The 19,478-nt window shown below is 40.5% G+C and overlaps 3 protein-coding genes across 7 annotated transcripts in view; 1 reads left to right on the forward strand and 2 right to left on the reverse strand.

Moving 5' to 3' along the window:
• The window catches only part of LOC133482057 (bridge-like lipid transfer protein family member 2), a 46,637-nt gene extending 38,216 nt beyond the window's left edge, over positions 1 to 8,421 (reverse strand). For 2 of the 3 annotated variants that reach the window (XM_061781638.1, XM_061781636.1), the window contains exons 1-12: positions 8,281 to 8,421; positions 7,707 to 7,819; positions 7,498 to 7,624; positions 7,338 to 7,387; positions 6,370 to 6,514; positions 4,367 to 4,485; positions 4,235 to 4,295; positions 3,980 to 4,169; positions 606 to 729; positions 414 to 538; positions 276 to 343; positions 68 to 204 (exon numbers count right to left, since the gene is read on the reverse strand). In XM_061781638.1, coding sequence (XP_061637622.1) covers positions 68 to 204; positions 276 to 343; positions 414 to 538; positions 606 to 729; positions 3,980 to 4,169; positions 4,235 to 4,295; positions 4,367 to 4,485; positions 6,370 to 6,514; positions 7,338 to 7,387; positions 7,498 to 7,624; positions 7,707 to 7,777 — 1,217 coding nt within the window. In that variant the 5' untranslated portion in view covers positions 7,778 to 7,819; positions 8,281 to 8,421. Of the gene's footprint in view, positions 1 to 67; positions 205 to 275; positions 344 to 413; positions 539 to 605; positions 730 to 3,979; positions 4,170 to 4,234; positions 4,296 to 4,366; positions 4,486 to 6,369; positions 6,515 to 7,337; positions 7,388 to 7,497; positions 7,625 to 7,706; positions 7,820 to 8,103; positions 8,258 to 8,280 lie in introns of those variants that run through there. The other variant, XM_061781637.1, reaches the window with a different exon arrangement.
• A 397-nt stretch (positions 8,422 to 8,818) lies between these two features.
• glod4 (glyoxalase domain containing 4) lies at positions 8,819 to 17,169 on the reverse strand. 2 transcript variants are annotated; one of them, XM_061781646.1, is made up of 9 exons: positions 17,020 to 17,169; positions 14,503 to 14,552; positions 14,323 to 14,443; positions 14,097 to 14,241; positions 13,827 to 13,963; positions 13,280 to 13,366; positions 12,285 to 12,398; positions 9,988 to 10,074; positions 8,819 to 9,638 (listed from the first exon to the last, which is right to left on the reverse strand). In XM_061781646.1, the coding sequence occupies exons 1-9, from the start codon at positions 17,056 to 17,058 to the stop codon at positions 9,573 to 9,575; spliced, it is 846 nt and encodes a 281-aa protein (XP_061637630.1). In that variant the 5' UTR covers positions 17,059 to 17,169; the 3' UTR covers positions 8,819 to 9,572. The 2 variants fall into 2 exon arrangements, with proteins under 2 accessions (XP_061637630.1, XP_061637629.1); XM_061781645.1 differs by lacking the exon at positions 17,020 to 17,169 and adding an exon at positions 14,656 to 14,794.
• Positions 14,795 to 18,989, forward strand: mrm3a (mitochondrial rRNA methyltransferase 3a). Of its 2 annotated transcripts, none has more exons than XM_061781641.1 (4): positions 14,795 to 14,900; positions 17,027 to 17,271; positions 18,168 to 18,329; positions 18,396 to 18,989. In XM_061781641.1, the coding sequence occupies exons 1-4, from the start codon at positions 14,818 to 14,820 to the stop codon at positions 18,938 to 18,940; spliced, it is 1,035 nt and encodes a 344-aa protein (XP_061637625.1). In that variant the 5' UTR covers positions 14,795 to 14,817; the 3' UTR covers positions 18,941 to 18,989. The 2 variants fall into 2 exon arrangements, with proteins under 2 accessions (XP_061637625.1, XP_061637624.1); XM_061781640.1 differs by lacking the exon at positions 14,795 to 14,900 and adding an exon at positions 14,982 to 15,745.
• Positions 18,990 to 19,478: the final 489 nt, after the last annotated feature.

Genomic DNA, 19,478 nt, shown 5'->3' on the forward strand with positions numbered 1-19,478 from the left:
CACAAAAGAGATGGATTATCATGACTGCGGTGAGGAAATTATTCTTATTTTTGCTATTGTCGCTTGCCTTTTTGGACGTGATCCCTCTCTGTGCATCAGTTGTCCCCATGGTAGCAGATTGAGCCACTGGGAGAACTCCTGGTGACGATAGTGGACGATGCAAGTGTTGACGGCGAAGGAGCCAGAAATGTCCATGGATGTGACCTACAACCAAAAGAAATACATTTCAAAACTTTCTAGGCTTTCCTAAGACAACCAAGAAAAGTTTTCCTTGCCTGCAGGGACGTCTTGAGCATGTTTACACAGACAATTCTTTGCCTGCTTTGTGAGAGAAGAAGTCCATCTGTCAAAAAAAAAGGAATGTTACTTGTAAGCTCCTATGCATTTCATGTGAAGCCCAGCTGTGCACTGACCCTCCAGAAGGAGCTCCAGGCTGCTCTGTGGAAAGCTTAGCTCGGGAGTGAAGCTCTTGAGAGGAAGCTGCTCACTGTCACGAGCGTAGCAAAGCTTTAAAGACTTCAGCGTCCAGTTGAGGTGTCTGCGCAAATCGGGTCGGGGGTTGAGAATACCAGATTTCAGAATACAAAATCAAAGTACCGACTCACCTTTTCTGGCTGTGCATGGACAGGGTGACATTCGTGTTGTCTAATTCCACATTGGCCTTGTGTGGAATGTAGTGGTGGAATTGCTCTATGGCTTCCGTTTGGATAAATTCCGTGTCCAAACACTCTGAACAGGGGGGAGGGGGGGGGGGGGGATATTGTCTACTTATGAACTGTGTGAAACACGATCCCTTTTTCCAACGGTTATTCATCATAACCACAATGTTGCACAATACAGCCTTGCAAAAATAGCAATTAACACACACAGAGTCATACACAGTCTTTATTAGGGCTGTAACAATACACCAAAGTTTAGATTCGATTCGTATCTCAATTTCTGACTCACGGGTCGATACACGTTTGCATTTTTATAAATAAATACTATAAATATTGCTATAAATTAATATAATGAATACCTTAAAATAAATATACAAATTCTCATAATATTTTATTTCAAATATATATAATTTATCAGGCGGCATGGTGGTCGATTGGTTAGCACATCTGCCTCACAGTTCTGGGGGTCGGGGTTAAAATCCCGGCCCCGCCTGTGTGGAGTTTGCATTTTCTCCCCGTGCCTGCGTGGGTTTTCTCCGGGTACTCCGGTTTCCTCCCACATCCCCAAAAAAACATGCGTGGTCGGTTGACTGAAGACTCTAAATTGCCCGTAGGTCTTAATGTGAGTGTGAATGGTTGTTTGTTTCTATGTGCCCTGCGATTGGCTGGCGACCAGTTCAGGGTGCCTCTCGCCTGAAGATAGCTGTGATAGGCTCCAGCACGCCTGCGACCCTAGTGAGGATAAGCGGAATGGAAGATGAATTAATAATTTATCAATGTAATGAATACATTTGTTAGAGTAGACCGTGCCTGTGTTTTGTTCCATGCCCCGCTTAAATACATTTTGGGATTGTGTTTTTGGGGGTGCCTTTACATGTTCGGCGTGACGTGACTTGGGGAAAGGTTTTTGAAGCACTTATGGCAAATAGTCTGGGTCTTGTCGACTACACGATTTCCATCTCTGTTCTCAACCAGGAAGCTAAATGATCCCATACTGCTGACCTAAATGAGCTTGGAGGGTCCACAATTTCAGGATTATTAGTTGGACTAGTAATGTTTCTTTCTTCCCACCCATACGCTCTCCTCACGTAGTTGACCAGACTAGCATTAGGGGCGGCTACAATTTTGCTCACTCCAATCAGATGAACGTTACCGAAAATAGTATTCATATGACACGAAGTTGAAGGAGGCTTGCTGAAGAAATGTATCTTCAATCTAGGCTGACGTCGTTTTTAAATTAAATTACAATATTAATGATATTTATTGGATGGATGGATGGAACTTTGGTAACACTCTGAGCTCTATGGCTCTATCTGGATTGCAGGCACAAACTCTGGAAGCTCAATGGAGTGAGTTCAGGTTCTGCCCTTTCAATAGTGACACAGGTTTGTGTTTTATGAGTATCGCGATTTTCAGTTTTGATGCTGTATTGTTAGTTTTAAGGATTATGCGAGCTGTCCTTTTACTAGTTATTCATAACTGCCACCTTGCAAAACAGAAATCAACAAAATGAAAAAATCAACTCTATCCACATGAGCTTACAATATACTGTATGTGTCATATGATTAATTGCTCACATTGGCAGTTATTCATGATAAATAAACACGACAAGAAATAATCCACACAGTCAAAAAAGAACCCACAACATGCTTGTTCACATACATGTGTCATGTGATTGCTCCTCTCGACTGTTATTTGTGATAACTGGTAATCACCTAGTAGTAGGGTTGGGCATCGTTTGAATTTGAGCGATTCCGGTTCCGATTCCAAACGATTCTCGCTTCCGATTCTTTTAGTGGGCTGGGTCAAAAAGTTTGCATTGTTTAAATAAAGGGTAAAGGGTGTCCAAATTATGTACATCCATTGTTTTAGCAGCCCGCAGCAAAGAATAAAATTAGCATTTGACTCGAGGTTCTTTATAACCAGTATCAATATGAAACCTATAAACTAAAACTCAATATTTGAGGAACTAACTCAATTGACTTAATATTCATTCATTAATGTTTCAGCTAAAAGTTAAATATAGCATCGTTAAAATAGTTATTTGGGACTGTTTTATCATGTCAAATGGTTTATATGTCCAAGTTTTAACTGGACTTCCTGTTTTAAACTTGTAGCTTTTAATTTTGAAGCGTACCCACCGGAACTCAGCATTTTGGCACGAAAAGTAACTTCACACGGCACCGGTGATTTATTAGATTACATTTTTAATGGATGGAACCAGGCGACACGGTGTACGACTGGTTAGAGCGTCAGCCTCACAGTTCTGAAGACCGGGCTTCAATCCCCGGCCCCGCCTGTGTGGAGTTTGCATGTTCTCCCCGTGCCTGCATGGGTTTTCTCCGGGCATTCCGGTTTCCCCCCACATCACAAAAACATACATGAATTGGAGACTCTAAATTACCCGTAGGTGTGAATGTGAGTGCGACTGGTTGTTTGTTTGTTTGTATGTGCCCTGCGATTGGCTGGCAACCAGTTCTGGGTGTACCCTGCCTCCTGCCCGATGTTAGCTGGAATAGGCTCCAGCACGCCCGCGACGCTAGTGAGGAGAAGCAGCTCAGAAAATGGATGGATGGAACCAAATGATATAAAACGCTGATTCCTTTCCCTAACTACCCATGAGGCACAAGGTTAGTGTTTGTGATACTGTGAGACAACGTTTATGTGAATTTTGTCCCAATTCATTTTGATGTAAAGTTGCTACGGTGAAGTTTTAGCCCAATGTTAAGCTTTTTTTTTTTTTTTGTCATCGCCGCTTACGTCGGTTTGAGACTAAAGACTGAAATAGACTAAAATAAAACCTAAAAACCATCAGTGCAAAAGTTCAAGCAATCGTTTACCTTGTTAGCTGTCTCAATGTTGGCATAGACATATTTTATTGTTTCACTCACCCAGTTGACTGTGAGTTGACTTCACAGAACCTCCGCGCGGTGTAGGCTGAGGCTTGGCGCGCGTAAGATGCTACACATCGTGAAAGCCTCCTATGCACAGTATAATCTTATTCCAAGTGTTGCACTGAGGCGACTGGTCATTTATTTTAACAAAGTTAAGACACAATTTTGTTCGCCGCCGTCGCCGTTGGGCACAAGCACGTCTTTGTGCGGGTTCTTCCTCATTGGTTTTAGCCGCTTCTTCGTTGGTTGTTGCCACTTTTTCATGGTGGGCGGACTGTAAGCATCGGAACTGGGAACCCAAAATGTTTTAATTTGAACGGTTCCAGGGGAACCGGAACATTAGTCCCAGTTCCAATTGGTTCTTGATTCTCGATGCCCAACCCTACCAAGTAGTGTCCTAGTTTGTTCAATGAAATAATGACTTACCTTGCTTTTGCTCACCAGACGGGTTTTGAGTCATGCTTGGTGTCACCAGGACGGGACTGAGGAAGAGGCCTTCGTGTAGCTCGGCCAGCAGCGTCTTGACACGCAGCGACAGCGAACCGGGCCTCATCTCTGGGAGGCTCACGTCGCCCGAAAGCAGCAGGCCAAATGCCACCTCAGCCAGACAAATGTCCTACAAAATGGACACCACATCAGGCGCACTTTGAATCAGAATTCAATCCGAACGGGGAAACTCACCAGCTGGCTGCTTTTGAGAACTTTGCTGCTTAACTGTCCCACTGAAAAGTCCCACGCTAGCCTGTAAAGAGCAACATGTCTGTTAACAAAAGAAAACCGAACACGCGTGTAACCAAGAATTGGGTTAGTCACCTTTTACTGTGGTGGTCCAGCAGCAATGTGATGCACGTGACGGTCATGTGCCAAAGCGACTCGGACAGCGCCATGTTCAGGACCATCACGTTGACCGAGCTGATGTGGAACGACAGCAGCTGCGGGGTACAGGTTGGGAAGCGAGCTGCTTTTTTGAGTCACTTATAACATACACTACTCACAAAAAGTTATGGATATTCAGCTTTTGGGTGAAATTTCAGGATGAACCTACAATGGATTATTATAACCTTGAACTTAATTTGAGCTTTTCCAAAAGTTAAAGGTTTTTTAGGTTTTTTTTTGCAAAGCTTGCTGTTCTCTATCAAAGGGTGTGTCGCTCTCAACAGTTCCACATAGCAGCACGGTCAATACCGCCAAAATCAACTCCACCCACAAACATGATGTCATCACTATGTCTCTGACATAACACTGACATTAGTAACTTTAGGGGCTCCGATGAGCACGTAGGAGAGTCTTTTGGAAGATCTGCAGTGTAATACTCTGCGAAACCCCGAGCTACTACACGTGTTTTGGGAACTATTCCATCAGGTGTTACATTTAGTGTGCACACCCACTTGGTGGAAACCTGTTTTTGATCAATGTCTTCTACCTCTTCAAACACCCCATTTTTCTTAGTTACTAATTGCATTACGTGTTGCATTGTCAAATGAAACATCTGTGACAACACATCGTTATCATGAATGTCAGAACATACTTCGTCACTGTCTCATGTGTCTGAACATGAAGATTTGCCACCTGATCCAGATCAGCAGACCTTGTGGTACCTGCTATGTTATCAGGTTCTGAGTACTGTCGGTTGTACCAGTTCTTGTACTGTCTGGTAGCCTTTTTCAGCTCACCCCCATCAATTTAGCTGTCTTTGTCCTGATAATTGATTAGTTGTCCTCTTTTCAGGGTTATGGAGCCTCCCACTCTAACATCCAGTGGCTGTGGATCATCCTGATGATAATCTTCCTCGGTATCAGCATCATTAGCTTTGTGAATATTAGTATCTTCAGCATTGTCAATCTCTTCAGATTGCTGAGGATTGCACCTGGTACATGACTGGGGTAAGCATCAGCCTTTCTTATCCTTGAGTGGTGAACCCTGACGTAGGTCCCACCATGACGTACAAATATCACTACTCCATCTTGCCCTATCACAACTCCAGGGCCTTTCCATTCAGCACAGTCTCTTCTTTTATAAAACAGCTCTCCTTATTCTTTCTGAGCATTATGCCTCAGTAAATGCTTTCCTTGAAGTGTGTAATGCGGTTATATGTTGTCCCACCCATGCACTGATAGTAGTGCTTTCCAAGGCAGGTGGAGTGTCAACAAGAACCGAAGGACGATTGGGATTTTGTCCAAAAACTAACTGGTACAGACTGAAGCCATGTACATTTTATATTGTGCTCTTTGCCATGAGTGCCCAATCCAGGCCTGTTCCCCAATCACATCTGTTGTCTGATTTAACTTTTAACAGTATTTCCGTGATTGTTTGGTGATGGCGCTCGAGCAAACCACTACTCCATGAACTGGAGCTAGCAGAGGCCTTTATATCAATATTGAAATTATTAAATCCCCCTCTATTATTACTGAAAAGTCAGTCTGGCGGGCCATGGACACTAATCCAGGAATGAATGAAGTGTTTCACTATCATGCTTGGCGTCTTGGAGGTGACAATGCTACTGGCTCTGAAATGGGTGAAATGATCAATAATGTGACCAATGTGTGTACCAATTCTAATTGAATCAGGAAATGTACTGATCCATTAATTGATAAAACACGCTGTGAATTTTGGGTTCTGGGTTCAAATCTTGCATACTCCAACTTCTTCCCACTCTCCAAATGTTAGCTTCAATGACAACTTTAAATGGTCCATTGATGTGAATGCTTGTTTGGTTATACTGTAGGTGCCCTGCGATTGACTGGCGACCAGTCAAGGCGTACCATGACCTTCACCCAAAAATGGATGGATGGGTTCTCTTGTATTCTGATACATACTTGTGATAGGAAGCGAAATGTTGTGGCATTGACAGAAATCTTCCCCGTTTTCTCCCCATGCCTCATCCTCTTTGTCAGTGGTCTGAGAGGCGCTTGCAAGTCGAAACGAACTCTCGTCTCGCCCACACACAATGCTAGGTATCTCCTAAAAAAGGTCCAAACACATACACACACAAACACACACACAAATAAACTTAATGTTTTGAATTAGGAATGGGTATTTTCAAATTTCTGTTATGTTTTTTTCTAGTCTGTTATCATGCTTAACTGGCAATAGGAGCAATCCCATTCATTGTAAGACATACATTGTGGATGTGCAGGCGGGCAAGCATTAGATTACTGCTACTTTCTTGACTGTGGATGATTTCTAGGGCTTCTGTTTATTTCTATTGTGCAAGGTGGCAGTTAAAAAAAAATGGCCAGGCACGATCTCATGACAGTAATTGCACTGCACGTTCTGCGCAGGCATGTGCCCCTGTGTGGCATGATCTATTTTTGACTGTGGATTATATCTTGTTGTTGTTCTTATTTCTATTGTGCACTTTGGCAGTTATCCAGAATAACTGTCGAGAGCAGCGATTGCATTGATAATGGCTCGTAGGTGTACAACTTAGTAAAAGTGTTACATTACTCCAACTTTGCTGTCTCTGTGGTTGATTTCTAGTTGTTCTGTGTATTTTATTGTGCACGAGGGTGGTTATGATGAATAACAGGAGAGACTATCACATTAATCATATGACATGGACGTTGCACACGGTCATGTTGTGGAGCTTTATTTAACTCTCTGGATGAACTCTAGTTGTTCTGTTTATTTCTAATGTGCAAGGTGTCAGTTATAATAAATAATTTAGAAGAAGAGGAATTGCTCAGCCTTGTTTAAGTACACCCTAAAGAACCACAATACGATGTCATCTATAGGAATAATATAGCTAGTATGTTAAATAAAAACACTGAATATGTGTACTCACGGTAAATCCTGATTCAAAAGTTTGCTTGAAATCCATATTCGGTCAATTTCCTGTCAGGAAGGAATAACTGTTAGGGCCACATTGGGCAGGTGTACCCTGTACTTTTGAGGGAAACGGGAGTGACTGCTGTTATTTCCCATGTAAACCGGGTGTCGCTTACCACAGTGTGCTGTGGGTGAAACTTGATACTAACTCCTCGGATGGAGAACAGTCCCACTGATTTGATCTTCAAGTCTGCATTCAATGCTGTCTGGAAGAGCCGTACAGCCAGGGTGTTGACCAGGCATCTTAGAAAGGAAGGGGTAATAATAACACAATCACAACCATGACAGCCCATAGTTGGATGCTTATGAACGGAAGAACACTTACCGGAATACGATGCAGGACAACACAATGGCAAGAAGCAGTGTTGTGAGGAAGGAAATGAGCAGGAGAGACATGATGTCCCAAGTTGTGTAGTCATGGAGCTATTTTATCAGCTTCTGTCATGTAGGGTGAGACATAAGTGATTTCACTTGACAGCCCTTACTTCCAATGTATTCAGAAACGTATGAAAAAAAATAAAAGTTATGAATTAAACTGTCAGGGGCAACATTTGCTTAATAACCCAGCTAACGTCGAGCTCATGATTGTCAGTGTGTGCAAGGCTATTAAAACAATCCCAACACAGATTAGCATCAAGCTAACAAAACCTCACGAAAACTTACTTCCAAAGCGCAAAATAAAAGTACACAATAGTCAGTCAAATGACAACGTGTTTAGTTACCCCGAATCTCGGACGCCGCGTCATCGAAGTGTGTGTGGGGGGGAATCACCAGCAAATCTGTGCTAGCAGGCTAAAGCTAAGGCTAACACTGTTAGCTTCCACCTTGCGAAAGGAGACAACTTTCTTCCCGAGTAGACGGTGTCTTTGTTTTATCCGTCTAAGGTTTATAAAACTCACCTAGCCTGGCATCTTTATGTCATCAAGTTGCTCCGTGGCATCGCAAAGAGCGGTGACAGCTGACAGTTTAGCCTGCATAGGGAACGTAAACACTCCGCCCCTCTCGGCTCGAGAAAACGCGATGTTATGAAGCATTAGATTATTATACTTGAATTTAACATTCTTGTCTCTCTCTCTCACACACACACACACACACACACAAACAAACTTTCTTGAAGTTAACATTTATTTTTACTCGCTTAGTGCCACATTTTTATTTTACAAGCAGGTTGGGCTCTTGATACACCTTACTAACCTAACAATGGAAGTTTACAAAAAATACTAAATAAGTAAATAAAAGAATGAATCACTTCTAAATGCCTTATATTTGAACAAGTGCCGGCTCACTTGTTGGCATAGATGGAATCGAGTGACACGTGCTCGTCTCAAACAGGTCACAAGTTATCTCAAGTCCTGTGATAAATCACAGTACTTGTATAAGTTTTATGAACACATATAAACACTAATATGTAAAATTGTAGACAAATATCCAATCAAATTGAATTAAATATTTTTAATAATTAGCTGCTGGATGTAAATGCCTGGCTTACTATTTGGCAAGCTCGAGGTGAGCCTCACAGTTGTAGCAGTCTATTACTGTGTATTTAGTCCAGTGATTCTCAACTGGTGGGTCGGGATCCAAAAATTATAGGGTGTCCTCAGTTTAGCAGCCGATATTTTGAGGTTACAAACAGCGTAAGAATGTCTTCACACAGTACAATAAGGCAGGAAGGCACTTCGAACATATACTGTAAGCATGTGTAATGTTTAAATATACATTTATGTTTTCAAAGGCTATTTTTGACAATACTGTACATGTTCTTTATTGTTCACATCTGTAAAAGTGGGTCACGACTTAGGAACAGTAAAAAATGCAGGTCCCTGGGTAACAACAGTTGAGAACCAATGATTTGGTCTTTCAAAAATAGTTGTAACACATGCAAAGAAATGCAGAAATAATTGCATGCTATTAAAACAAATTAAATGTTGTGATATGATTTTTTGTTTGTTAGATTTGTACAATAAGAACATCGCTTTCCAAACTGTGTGCAATATATGTGGTGTTTCAGACCCACACCCTTTACTTTTGCAGCAAATAACTGTCCATCTAGTTGTATGGAAAAACAAGACATCAAAATGCAACGTTGTTGTCCTTTAAGTGCTACATAATTGAAAGTGAAGGAGCCTCTAGTGCAGAATTTTTAATAAAGCTCTGTGAAAGTTGACAGTTTTCCCAGACTGCTTTGTTCATGTCAGGCAGCAGCTTTCTGTCTATTGTGCTTGGCAAACCACTCGTTGCTTTTGTCATCAGCCATTCCCTGGAAAAAACAAAACAAAAAAAACAATAAAAGAAGCCTGTAAGCCTCAACTGTATCTTCCATATTGTTTTTGGCATTTCATCCTGAGCAAAAATAGCTGTTGCAAATTGCGATAGAGGCCTTAACAGAGAGACAAACATTTTAGAGTCTGCCAATTACAACAAAACCACTGGCATTGTTCTCACTATTTTTTTCCTTCTCTTTCAGCAGCTATTGAGACAAACTTGCACTTACTAGAATAGTTAGAGGCTAATGATAGCTCTAGTGTCCATCCTCACATGCAACATGTTTTACATTATCATGATACTTTGTTCTAAGCTGACAAATAACATGCTGTAGAACCACCGACCTGATCAAGCAACTCATTTCCTCTGGGGTCCACCAAAGAAAGCTGTCGAAACGCTTCATCGCCCACAAAGCAAATCTCATGACCATCCTAAAAGGAAAAAATATATATATTTAAAAAAATATACAGTAGAACCTTGACTTACATATTTACTTTGTTCCCTCAATACTGAGATCACTCTCATCTCAAATCAACTTCCCCATTGTAATTAATAGAATTACCATGAACGCTTTCCAGCACCCACAAAAACACCAACATTTTTGTAACGTGTTTTTAATTAGGAAAAATAGTCGTGATGGGTCTAACAACACAGATGCTTTGGCGCATATGTCAAGCTCATAGCACAAAACCCGGTGCCGGTGCATGTATCGCTTTAAGAAAAAGTCAGGTGACTGATACAGCTGCTGTATTGCTCATACCTGTCACTGACATGACGCCTGCCAAACTGCGTTTATAAGGAAGCACATCTGTCAATGGGATGCACAATCTTCCCTTCAAGCCATTGTGAGTTGGAGCCCAAAAGAAAAAGAGAGGTAAATTCCACCGTGTGGGACCATTTTGGTCTCATATCCCCCGATAGTATTGGCAAATAAGGTATTTGTTTTCATTTCCTTGTTTCATTCGGTGTCTTTCAGTTTCCGCTTGATCTATCAGAATTAAAATCCATTTCGAAGTAACTAAATCGACGATTTCATTTTCTGGAGGGTAAGTCACATTTGTTCGACCAAACTGTCCTAAAAGCACCTCCTCAGCACGGAGTGATCAATGCATGGAAAAGAAGCCACAAATACACTTAGAATAAACACAGTTATACAGACATTTTACAAATTTCACGTGGTTGCTTTATTAATAATGAATACATGTTTTAAAATTAGGCTATTTCACTTTTGAACATCAGGAAGCATGCGTTGGACCAGGTAGTTCTAAATTGTATTTAATAATATTAAAAATGTAATATTATAATTTTATTATTAAGTTTTGCCAACCAGAAAGGCTTGTATAGAAAATGTTTAGCTAAGTAGTTGATATACCATATTTAATAAATGTAATATTTATTAATGTCAAAATATACATAAACCTGTTTCGACTTTCTCTACAGTTTTTAGGTACATAATTAGTGCCGAAAGAATCACAGGCATCGTCTGTGTGGAGTTTGCATGTTCTTCCTGTGCCTGTGTGAGTTTTCTCCGGGTACTCTGGTTTCCTCCCACATCCCCAAAACATGTGTGGTAGGTTAATTGAAGACTCTAAATTGCCTGTAGGTGTGAATGTGAGTACGAATGGTTGCGATTGGCTGGCGACCAGCTCAGGGTGCACCCTGCCTCTCGCGCAGAGTCAGCTGGGACAGGCTCCAGCACGCCCGCGACCCTAATGAGGATAAGCGGTATGGAAGATCACAATCACAACACATTCACTCTGATGTTCACATTATTCATTCACTGTGTATTTTAAAGATATCAAAGATATTTTAAACTTAGATTAAGATAGAAATAATACAATATAACATACAATAACCTAACCTAAACACAGTGACACAATACTAAGAGTAAATTACAGTTTACCCAATCTGCCGTAACGCTTCACGAGGCCTCATGTATCCAGCAAAATAAAATTGCACTGTACATTATTGTACTATATAACAACATACAGTAATAATAAAATAGAATTTAAAGGAATAAACTGTTTTTCCTTAACTGCTACAGTTTTTCCAACTTCACTTTCAATGAACTCAATCTTCACCCTTTCTTTTTGCCTTTTTCACCACGCTCACTTTCAACAGCTTGTCCATCTTATCATGGACAGAGGTTCTCACCTTATAAATGATTTTAATGTCCTTCGCTGGCATTATAGCCTTATTGGCTCCTTCTACTTCAGTATAGTGTATATCATAGAAGTACTATACTCATAACTGCTCTGCCAAGTTGACAACACGCACACCACCCTCATGTTTTTCTATAATTTCAAGCTTTAACTCAATGGACATCATCCACTTTGTTTTCCTATCACTCATTTTCTTAAGGCACATGGTTAGAAAAAAGATATTTGGCAAAATACCTGCACAGAAAAGAAAATACAAGCACAAAACACAACAGAAAATTTGCTGCCCTCATACAGTGGTGGAATGCCTGAAATTCATGCATAAGTCCAATTTTGGCTTTGAACACAAAGCAACAAAAAATAAAATAGACCTAGCTCATAAGTTAAAAACTCACACATTGGGCACTAGTAAATCACGATATTTTATGTTTATTTATTTTTAAACAGATACATCATTATGTCCATTTTTCTAATGTACTTACCGGGTCACCCAGAATCACCACTTCCACAGTGGCTTTTCCAGGTGTGTCCAAGCTCACTAACGGCGTAAGAATGTTCTGATTCTCCTTTTTCATCAAGGCCTCGAGGTCAGGAAGCTGTGGAAATCAAGCACATATTACTATTGAAGAACATCTTTATTAGCTCTAATAATATTAACTTTAAACATCATTACAGTGGACAGCTATTCAAAAGCTGCTGACTTCTGTATGTATGTGTCTTGATGTCAGTTGTGCATCTGTCACTACAGACGCTCGTGTGTCATTCCAAACACTGCTACCAATTGGTCAACTGTTGTAAGTCCATAAAAAAAACAAGATGGCAGTATGAATTGGAACTCAAGTATAACAATACAGCGGTACCTTGACTTATGCGTGTCCCGAACTTTGTCGAGTTTTTTTAATTACGAGCTGTTGCTTGGTCAATTCTTTTGCTTTTTGTTGTGAGCTAAAATGCCAAAATGAGTGCGCTTCAGATACGCCGTTGCTCGAGTGAAGTGAAAAAGAAAGTCGCCGATACACTTTCAGCCATTTCACCCAATGGGACAAACAGTCAAACACACAAACACAAAGTAAAACACTCAAAAGTAGCATGGAAGAGACGCTCACATCACACTTACCACCCAGTCTGACTCCAGGCTGCTGATGTCACCCACTTGGTACATCAACACACAAATGTACTACAGTGTATGTGTGTGTGTGTGTGTGTGTGTGTGTGTGTGTGTGTGTGAGTGAGAGACTTTCATCTTAATTATACGTAATAAAACTAGCTTTTTTTAAATACAAACTATTTTATCATGGTTTCATATTTATATATTACAATATTTTTATTTGTTAAAAGAATGGAATAAAAAATGGTGATTTTCAGGGCATGAATGGTTGGATAGAATTTAAATGACTGTAGTGACCACGATGCATGAAAGTAACTAATGTTCATTTTTTCCAGTAATCACAATTAAAAAAAAAATAAGCGACATTACTTGATCGCGAGGGCATGAAAAGGCAATCCTCCCAAATGCTGTTCCATGATTTACAGTCCCATTGATGTCGTGGAGCTCCAGTCTACACTTTAAACACAAACACATGATTTTAATATACCTTTTATGAAAATTAAAGTCTGAATCTTACGAGATTAAAGTCTAAATTTAATGAGGAAGTCTTACATTAAAAGTGAATTTCCTTCACTTCACCTTGTAAAATTACATCTTTATTCTTGTCCCCAATACATCCTTACAGACTATCTTCTTGAAAGAAAATGACTATTTTATATTATTCAGAAAAAAATACTAATTCTTGTAACATTATGCATCTTTTTGCTTTTAAAAAATTATGGCCATATGCTCAAAACATTAATACTCGATTCTCGTGATATTATGCTTATTGCCTTGAAAAATATGACTTTATTCTGGAAAAATTACAACTTTATTCTCACAATATTACATCTTTTGTTCTAGAAAAAAATAAGACTTCATTCATGAAAGAAATACAAGTTAATCTATTATCTAATCAAATCCATCTATGAGTTACCTGTGTATCTCCGAATCCCAGCAGGACTGTTTTCTTGTCCTCGTTCTTTTCCATCACCCTCATTCCCAACAATTTTGACCAGTAGTGAGTGGACTTCGGCAGGTCCGATACACCGAGGCAAACCTTCTGCACAGGATCTGACGTGTTAAGGACAAAGTCATCATTGAAGCAATGCAATGCACTGCAATATTAATAAATACATGAACGAATGAGTGAAAGAATGAATGAAAAAACAGACACTCATACACAAAAGAAGCCTGTGACACTCACCGGTGGGAGGTTGCTCTTTATCCACAATGTAGAAGCGATACCCGCCTGGAGCCTGCGTTAGGTACAGGGCCTCCCCCACCTGACTCAGGGGCCATCCCAGACGTTTGGCATTGCTGACAGCTTGGCTTGATTGAAGAGTGAGCCCCTGCAAAAACATAATATTAATAAATCATGAATCTAAAGTTATTTTAGCACACGATGACACCCCACATGTCATCACACCTACCAAAAAATCATTTCCAAGTTGGTATTCGGCCACTCCATAGTTGTAAGTTAGCTCAGCAACAAAATGGTCGTCCTCTGGTCCAAAACCAACCATAGTCTTGCTCCATTTGCCATCATACGGTCTGTGTGGAGAGTTTATTTTTAAACTTGATAATGTGCACAAAGTTAATGTGTAACTCACCCGTTGCATGTTGCTTTGCAGCCTTCGACAAACTCCTCGTGGCGCAAAACCTGTAATTCACATGTAAGATTATTTGTGAACAACTACTTAGTTGGGAAACATGTCCATTGACCACATTGTGCAACAAGGCGATGGGTAATAAAGATAATTTACCTTCATGCCCAAAACATCTCGGTAAAATGTGGCCGTTTTGGCTCGGTCGCTAACTTTAAAAACAAAATGTAACGCACGTCTCATGTTCTTTTTTTGGGGGGGGAAGATGCTGCTGTTTTCTGTCTATTGTTATGATGATGTCGGTATGATGTAGTCACGTGAATGCGAATTAACTTCCGCGTTGATCGATTTTTCTGGCGACGATTAGCTGCGGGCAACACGACGGCAAAATGGATGCGAAAATGGTAATTCTACAGTAATATATTTTAAAAACCTGCCATGTTATTAATGATGCTGTTAAACACCATTTTAAAATATGATTGATTAAATGGTTAACCGTAGTTTTTCGTATTGTGTGGCATAGAAAGATATCGCGAGACTTCCACTTGTGGCGTTATCCAGATAGAAAAAAATGACTTTATTAATGACAATGCCTCATACCTTTAATATGTGATACTCTGTCAATGTTATTAAGTTATTCAAATATTAACACCATTTAATTTAGTTTTGGGTGCTATGTAAAGTTCTCACGAGACGTAAATCTTCTTAGTGACAGCAGGTGATCTTGGAGGGAAAAAGAAAACTGTTGTTTTATAAAACAATACTACGACATTGCTTTCATTGAATATAATAAGGTTTGTGTGGTATGTGAAACTCTGGCGAGACTTCAGGTAGCACTGTGTTAACTACCGATCATATCCGAATAGCGAAGACGACAAGGCAAAATGGCGACCTACATAAGGAGTAAGAGCTGCCTCTTCTCCTTGAAACGGGATATTTTTTTGTCGCGGGGAAACTTCTTCAGCGTGGAAACTAAACGATACGCGCGTGGACTGAGAAGGAGGCCGGTCAAGGTGATATTTTCCGAAAACGAGAGGAATAAAGAAGATGTAAAGCTGTCAGTTGTGAGAGAGAAGAAGGAGGTAGAAGTTCCATTGAGAACAGAGAAGCACCCTGCGGGAGACAGAAGTGATTTGAAGACCAGGAATGGCGAGTTATCATCGACAAAAAGGGCTCATGTGGATGTTAAAAGCGATCTAATTGATGGGGTGCGCTTCGAGAGGGCTTCACCTGGGGATAAGAGACTGGCGTAAGTGTTGTTCAGACACCCACTATCAAAAACCCTGCTTCTTCTAGCGCGCCTGTCATTATTTTGTTTTTAAAATAAATATTCATACCGATTGGTTCTCGGTGTTAGTCTAATATGATGTCAAAATGAAGTTTACAATTTCATTGCAAAATAGAGTTCAATTTATGTCTCGAAATCTCGTGATTTTCGTTTCCTTTTTGTTTCGTTTTCAGCGAATTGTTCTTATTAAAAAAAGAAAAAGGATAATTTGGAAGACAGTAAAAATCTTTAAAAAACTGCAATGAATATTTACAATTGTATATAAAAATGTAAGCATATATTAGAATTAATGGTGAACACCTTCCTAAGGGGTAGAATTATACAAAATAATACATAAAATATTTTATTCATAATGCCTTCCAAAATACTTTTAACTACTGTTTATGAAAAGCAGTCACCTTTGTTTTGCGGGGTGCAGTACATTAAAATACATTTACAATCATTAATAATAATCCATCCATCCATCCATTTTCTGAGCCGCTTCTCCTCACTAGGGTCGCGGGGGTGCTGGAGCCTATCCCAGCTATCATCGGGCAGGAGGCGGGGTACACTCTGAACTGGTTGCCAGCCAATCGCAGGGCACATACAAACAAACAACCAGTCGCACGTCACACTTACGGGCAATTTAGAATCGTCAATTAACCTACCATGCATGTTTTGGGGATGTGGGAGGAAACCGGAGTGCCCGGAGAAAACCCACTCATGCACGGGGAGAACATGCAAACTCCACACAGGCGGGGCCGGGGATTGAACCCCTCTCCTCAGAACTGTGAGGCAGACGCTCTTAACCAGTCGCCCATCGTGCCGACCTCCATTAATAATAATAATATAAAACGTGGTACACTTTAATTGAGGTACTGATTTAAAGAAAAAAAGATATGTACATCTAATTAGTGTATATTTTTTAATCTGTGATTGAGACCTCCTGAATTCAAAATAAAACAAAAACTAAATGATTGAAGTAAGGTGACTTGGTATTTAAGTGGTTAGCACATCCACTTCACAGTTCTGAGTTTGGGGGTTCGAATCGGGGCTCCGGCCCCCCTGTCTGGAGTTTTGTTGTTCTTGTTGTGCGTGGGTCTACTCTGCCTTTCGCCTACAGTCACCTGGGATAGACTTCAGCTCACCTGTGATCCTAGTGGGGATAAGCGATATAGAAAATGGATGGATGGACAGATGAATGAAGTAATGCCTTATAGAAAGAAATGGTTTAAGACGCCCGTCGTCTTGTTTGCCTTGCAGGAGGTTGGTGAGCGTTGCCCGTTCCAGAACATTCCGCGAGAAGCAGGGCAAGGTCCTGCTGGAGGGTCGTCGTCTGATCTGCGACGCCTTGAACGCAGGCGCTGTCCCCCAAACCGTCTTCTTCAGCACCCCTGAGCGCTTGCGGGAGCTTCCTTTGGACAAGCTGAGGAGAGCAGTGCTGGTGAAAGTTAAGTTTGAAGACATCAAACTGTGGTCTGACCTGGTGGCCCCACAAGGAGTTATAGGTAAGAGTGCCTTTTACTGTGAATGTCACAGGGTTTACCCCAAGTAGAGTTAACGGACACACTGCAAAGAAAAGAACAACTATATATTATTTATATATCCATATCTATTTATATATCTATAAAAATATAGTCTAGAGACCAAGTACTTCTTCCATAGGTAGATTGTAAAAATTAACTTGTTAAAATATGACTTTAAATGTTGACATTGTACGCTGATTTAAATCCCTTAATATGTCAACTTCTTGTATGATTAATCAAAATGTGTATACTTTTAATATTACAACTTTTATTTTTGATTAAATTACGTTGTTTGTAAAATTACAATTAAAAAAAATCATGGGAAAAAACTGTACCTTGTAAATAAGACTTTATTCTTTTAAGATTACAAGAAATAAGAATATATTCTTTTAAGATCATGAATCCCCCAACCTCACAAAACAACTTTTGTAATTTTGCAAGACTCATTTATTTTTTTAATCGTAGTCTTATTAGAATAAATTTTTCTCTGAAAAATTATGATGTGGGGAAAAAGTTACGATATAAAAATAGTCAATATTTTTTAAAGGATTCCAAGAAAAACAATTGTAACCTCATGGGAAAAAACTTCTACCTTATAACAATTAAGTCCTACTTTTTAGAAGGAAAAAAATAGTTGCAATATTACATAGTTATTATTTTTTTTTTAGGGGAGAAAGTCAATCTTACAATTTCATTTTTTTGTTGTCTTATGAAAATCAAGTAATTTTTTCAGGGGAAAAACACTACTCTCATGAAATTACAATTTAGTTTTAGTTTTTTAACCGATAGAAAATAACTTTTTTTTTTTTCCCCCACCGTTGACTTAATACTCCTTGGTGTCTTTGCATTGTTGTTAATTGCTTTATTTGTCTGTGCAGGTATATTTTCTCGCCCTAACGCCTCTCGACTGAACTTCGCTGCAAGCAAACACTCTGTGCCTCTGTCACTCATATGCGACAACATCAGAGATCCTGGCAACCTAGGCACCATGCTGAGATCTGCTGCCGCCGCCGGCTGCCACCAAGTGTTGCTCACAAAAGGTCATTGTCATAATGTCAAAATTAGAATTTTTGTATGAAATAATAAAAATTTCCTGTCATCTCCAGGCTGCGTAGACATTTGGGAGCCCAAAGTTCTGCGAGCAGCGATGGGTGCCCAGTTCCACCTTCCCATTCATCCTAGTTTGAAGTGGGAGGAGGTGGAGAGTCATCTCCCCGAGCACGTCGCCGTCCACGTGGCCGACAGCCAACAAAACCAAGAAGATAACGCCTCCCACAAACCCAGCGATTTCGGCTGGATCAGCTCGACCTCCGCTCGCCGGGATGCCGGCTTCGAGGACTACGACACGGACGATGAGCTATGCCTGCCCACAGTGGACGCTGCGGCGTACTACGACGACTGGGCGCGGAATCCGGTCGCCTTGGTAGTCGGCGGAGAGACGCACGGGCTGAGCGTGGAAGCGCTCCAACTGGTGGAAAAAAGGGCAGGATGCAGGCTCTTTGTTCCCATGGTTCCTGAAATGGACAGCTTAAACTCTGCCATGGCGGCCAGCATCCTGTTGTTTGAGGGCAGGAAGCAACTGTTGAGAGCAATGCAAAGCTCTGAAAGGAAGTGGGCGTCCAATGCTGGACGGCACATTTCAGAATGTTAGACATTGTCCTCTATACTGCAGTTCAAAATTAAATGTCTCTTAACTCAAACACTTTTCTCAATAATTATTTTGCTTTAAAAGACAAAAATTCTTTGTCTAGGCCTTTTGAACAGTGTTTGAGCCCGTTTGAAAGCTAAAGTCCGGTGTGTCATGCATGCAATCATTTCTTTAACCAGTTAATCATGATAACTGCCACCTTACACATTAGAAAAAAACAGAATGACTCGAAATGTAGAAAGTCAATGTCCAAGGCACAGTAATTGAAGCACGGGCACATGCACGTGTCTTAAATAAATGCGATTGCCCCTCTTACCAGTTATCCATGATAACGGCCACCTTGTCAAATAGAAATAATCCACATCCATCCATCCATTTTCCACACTGCTCACTCACTAGGGTTGTGGGCGTGCTGGAGCTTATCCCAGCTATCTTCGGGTGAGAGACGGGGTACATCCTGAATTGGTTCCCAGCCAATCGCAGGGTACAAAACAACCATTTAGAGTCTTCAATCAACCTAACATATTTTTGGGATGTGGGA

Source organism: Phyllopteryx taeniolatus, chromosome 8 (genome assembly GCF_024500385.1).
Source record: "Phyllopteryx taeniolatus isolate TA_2022b chromosome 8, UOR_Ptae_1.2, whole genome shotgun sequence".
NCBI classification, from domain to species: Eukaryota; Metazoa; Chordata; class Actinopteri; order Syngnathiformes; family Syngnathidae; genus Phyllopteryx; species Phyllopteryx taeniolatus.

Bases quoted from the DNA above. Each gene is read 5' to 3' on its own strand.
- glod4 (XM_061781645.1), bottom strand. From the start codon at position 14,739: ATGAGACGTGCGTTACATTTTGTTTTTAAAGTTAGCGACCGAGCCAAA. The intron at 14,444-14,502 runs GTGAGTTACACA...CTCTCCACACAG, and splicing joins TGCAAAGCAACATGCAACGG to ACCGTATGATGGCAAATGGA. The intron at 14,242-14,322 runs GTAGGTGTGATG...ATGTTTTTGCAG, and splicing joins AACTTGGAAATGATTTTTTG to GGGCTCACTCTTCAATCAAG.
- mrm3a (XM_061781640.1), top strand. From the start codon at position 15,381: ATGGCGACCTACATAAGGAGTAAGAGCTGCCTCTTCTCCTTGAAACGG. The intron at 17,272-18,167 runs GTAAGAGTGCCT...TTGTCTGTGCAG, and splicing joins GGCCCCACAAGGAGTTATAG to GTATATTTTCTCGCCCTAAC. The intron at 18,330-18,395 runs GTCATTGTCATA...TGTCATCTCCAG, and splicing joins CCAAGTGTTGCTCACAAAAG to GCTGCGTAGACATTTGGGAG.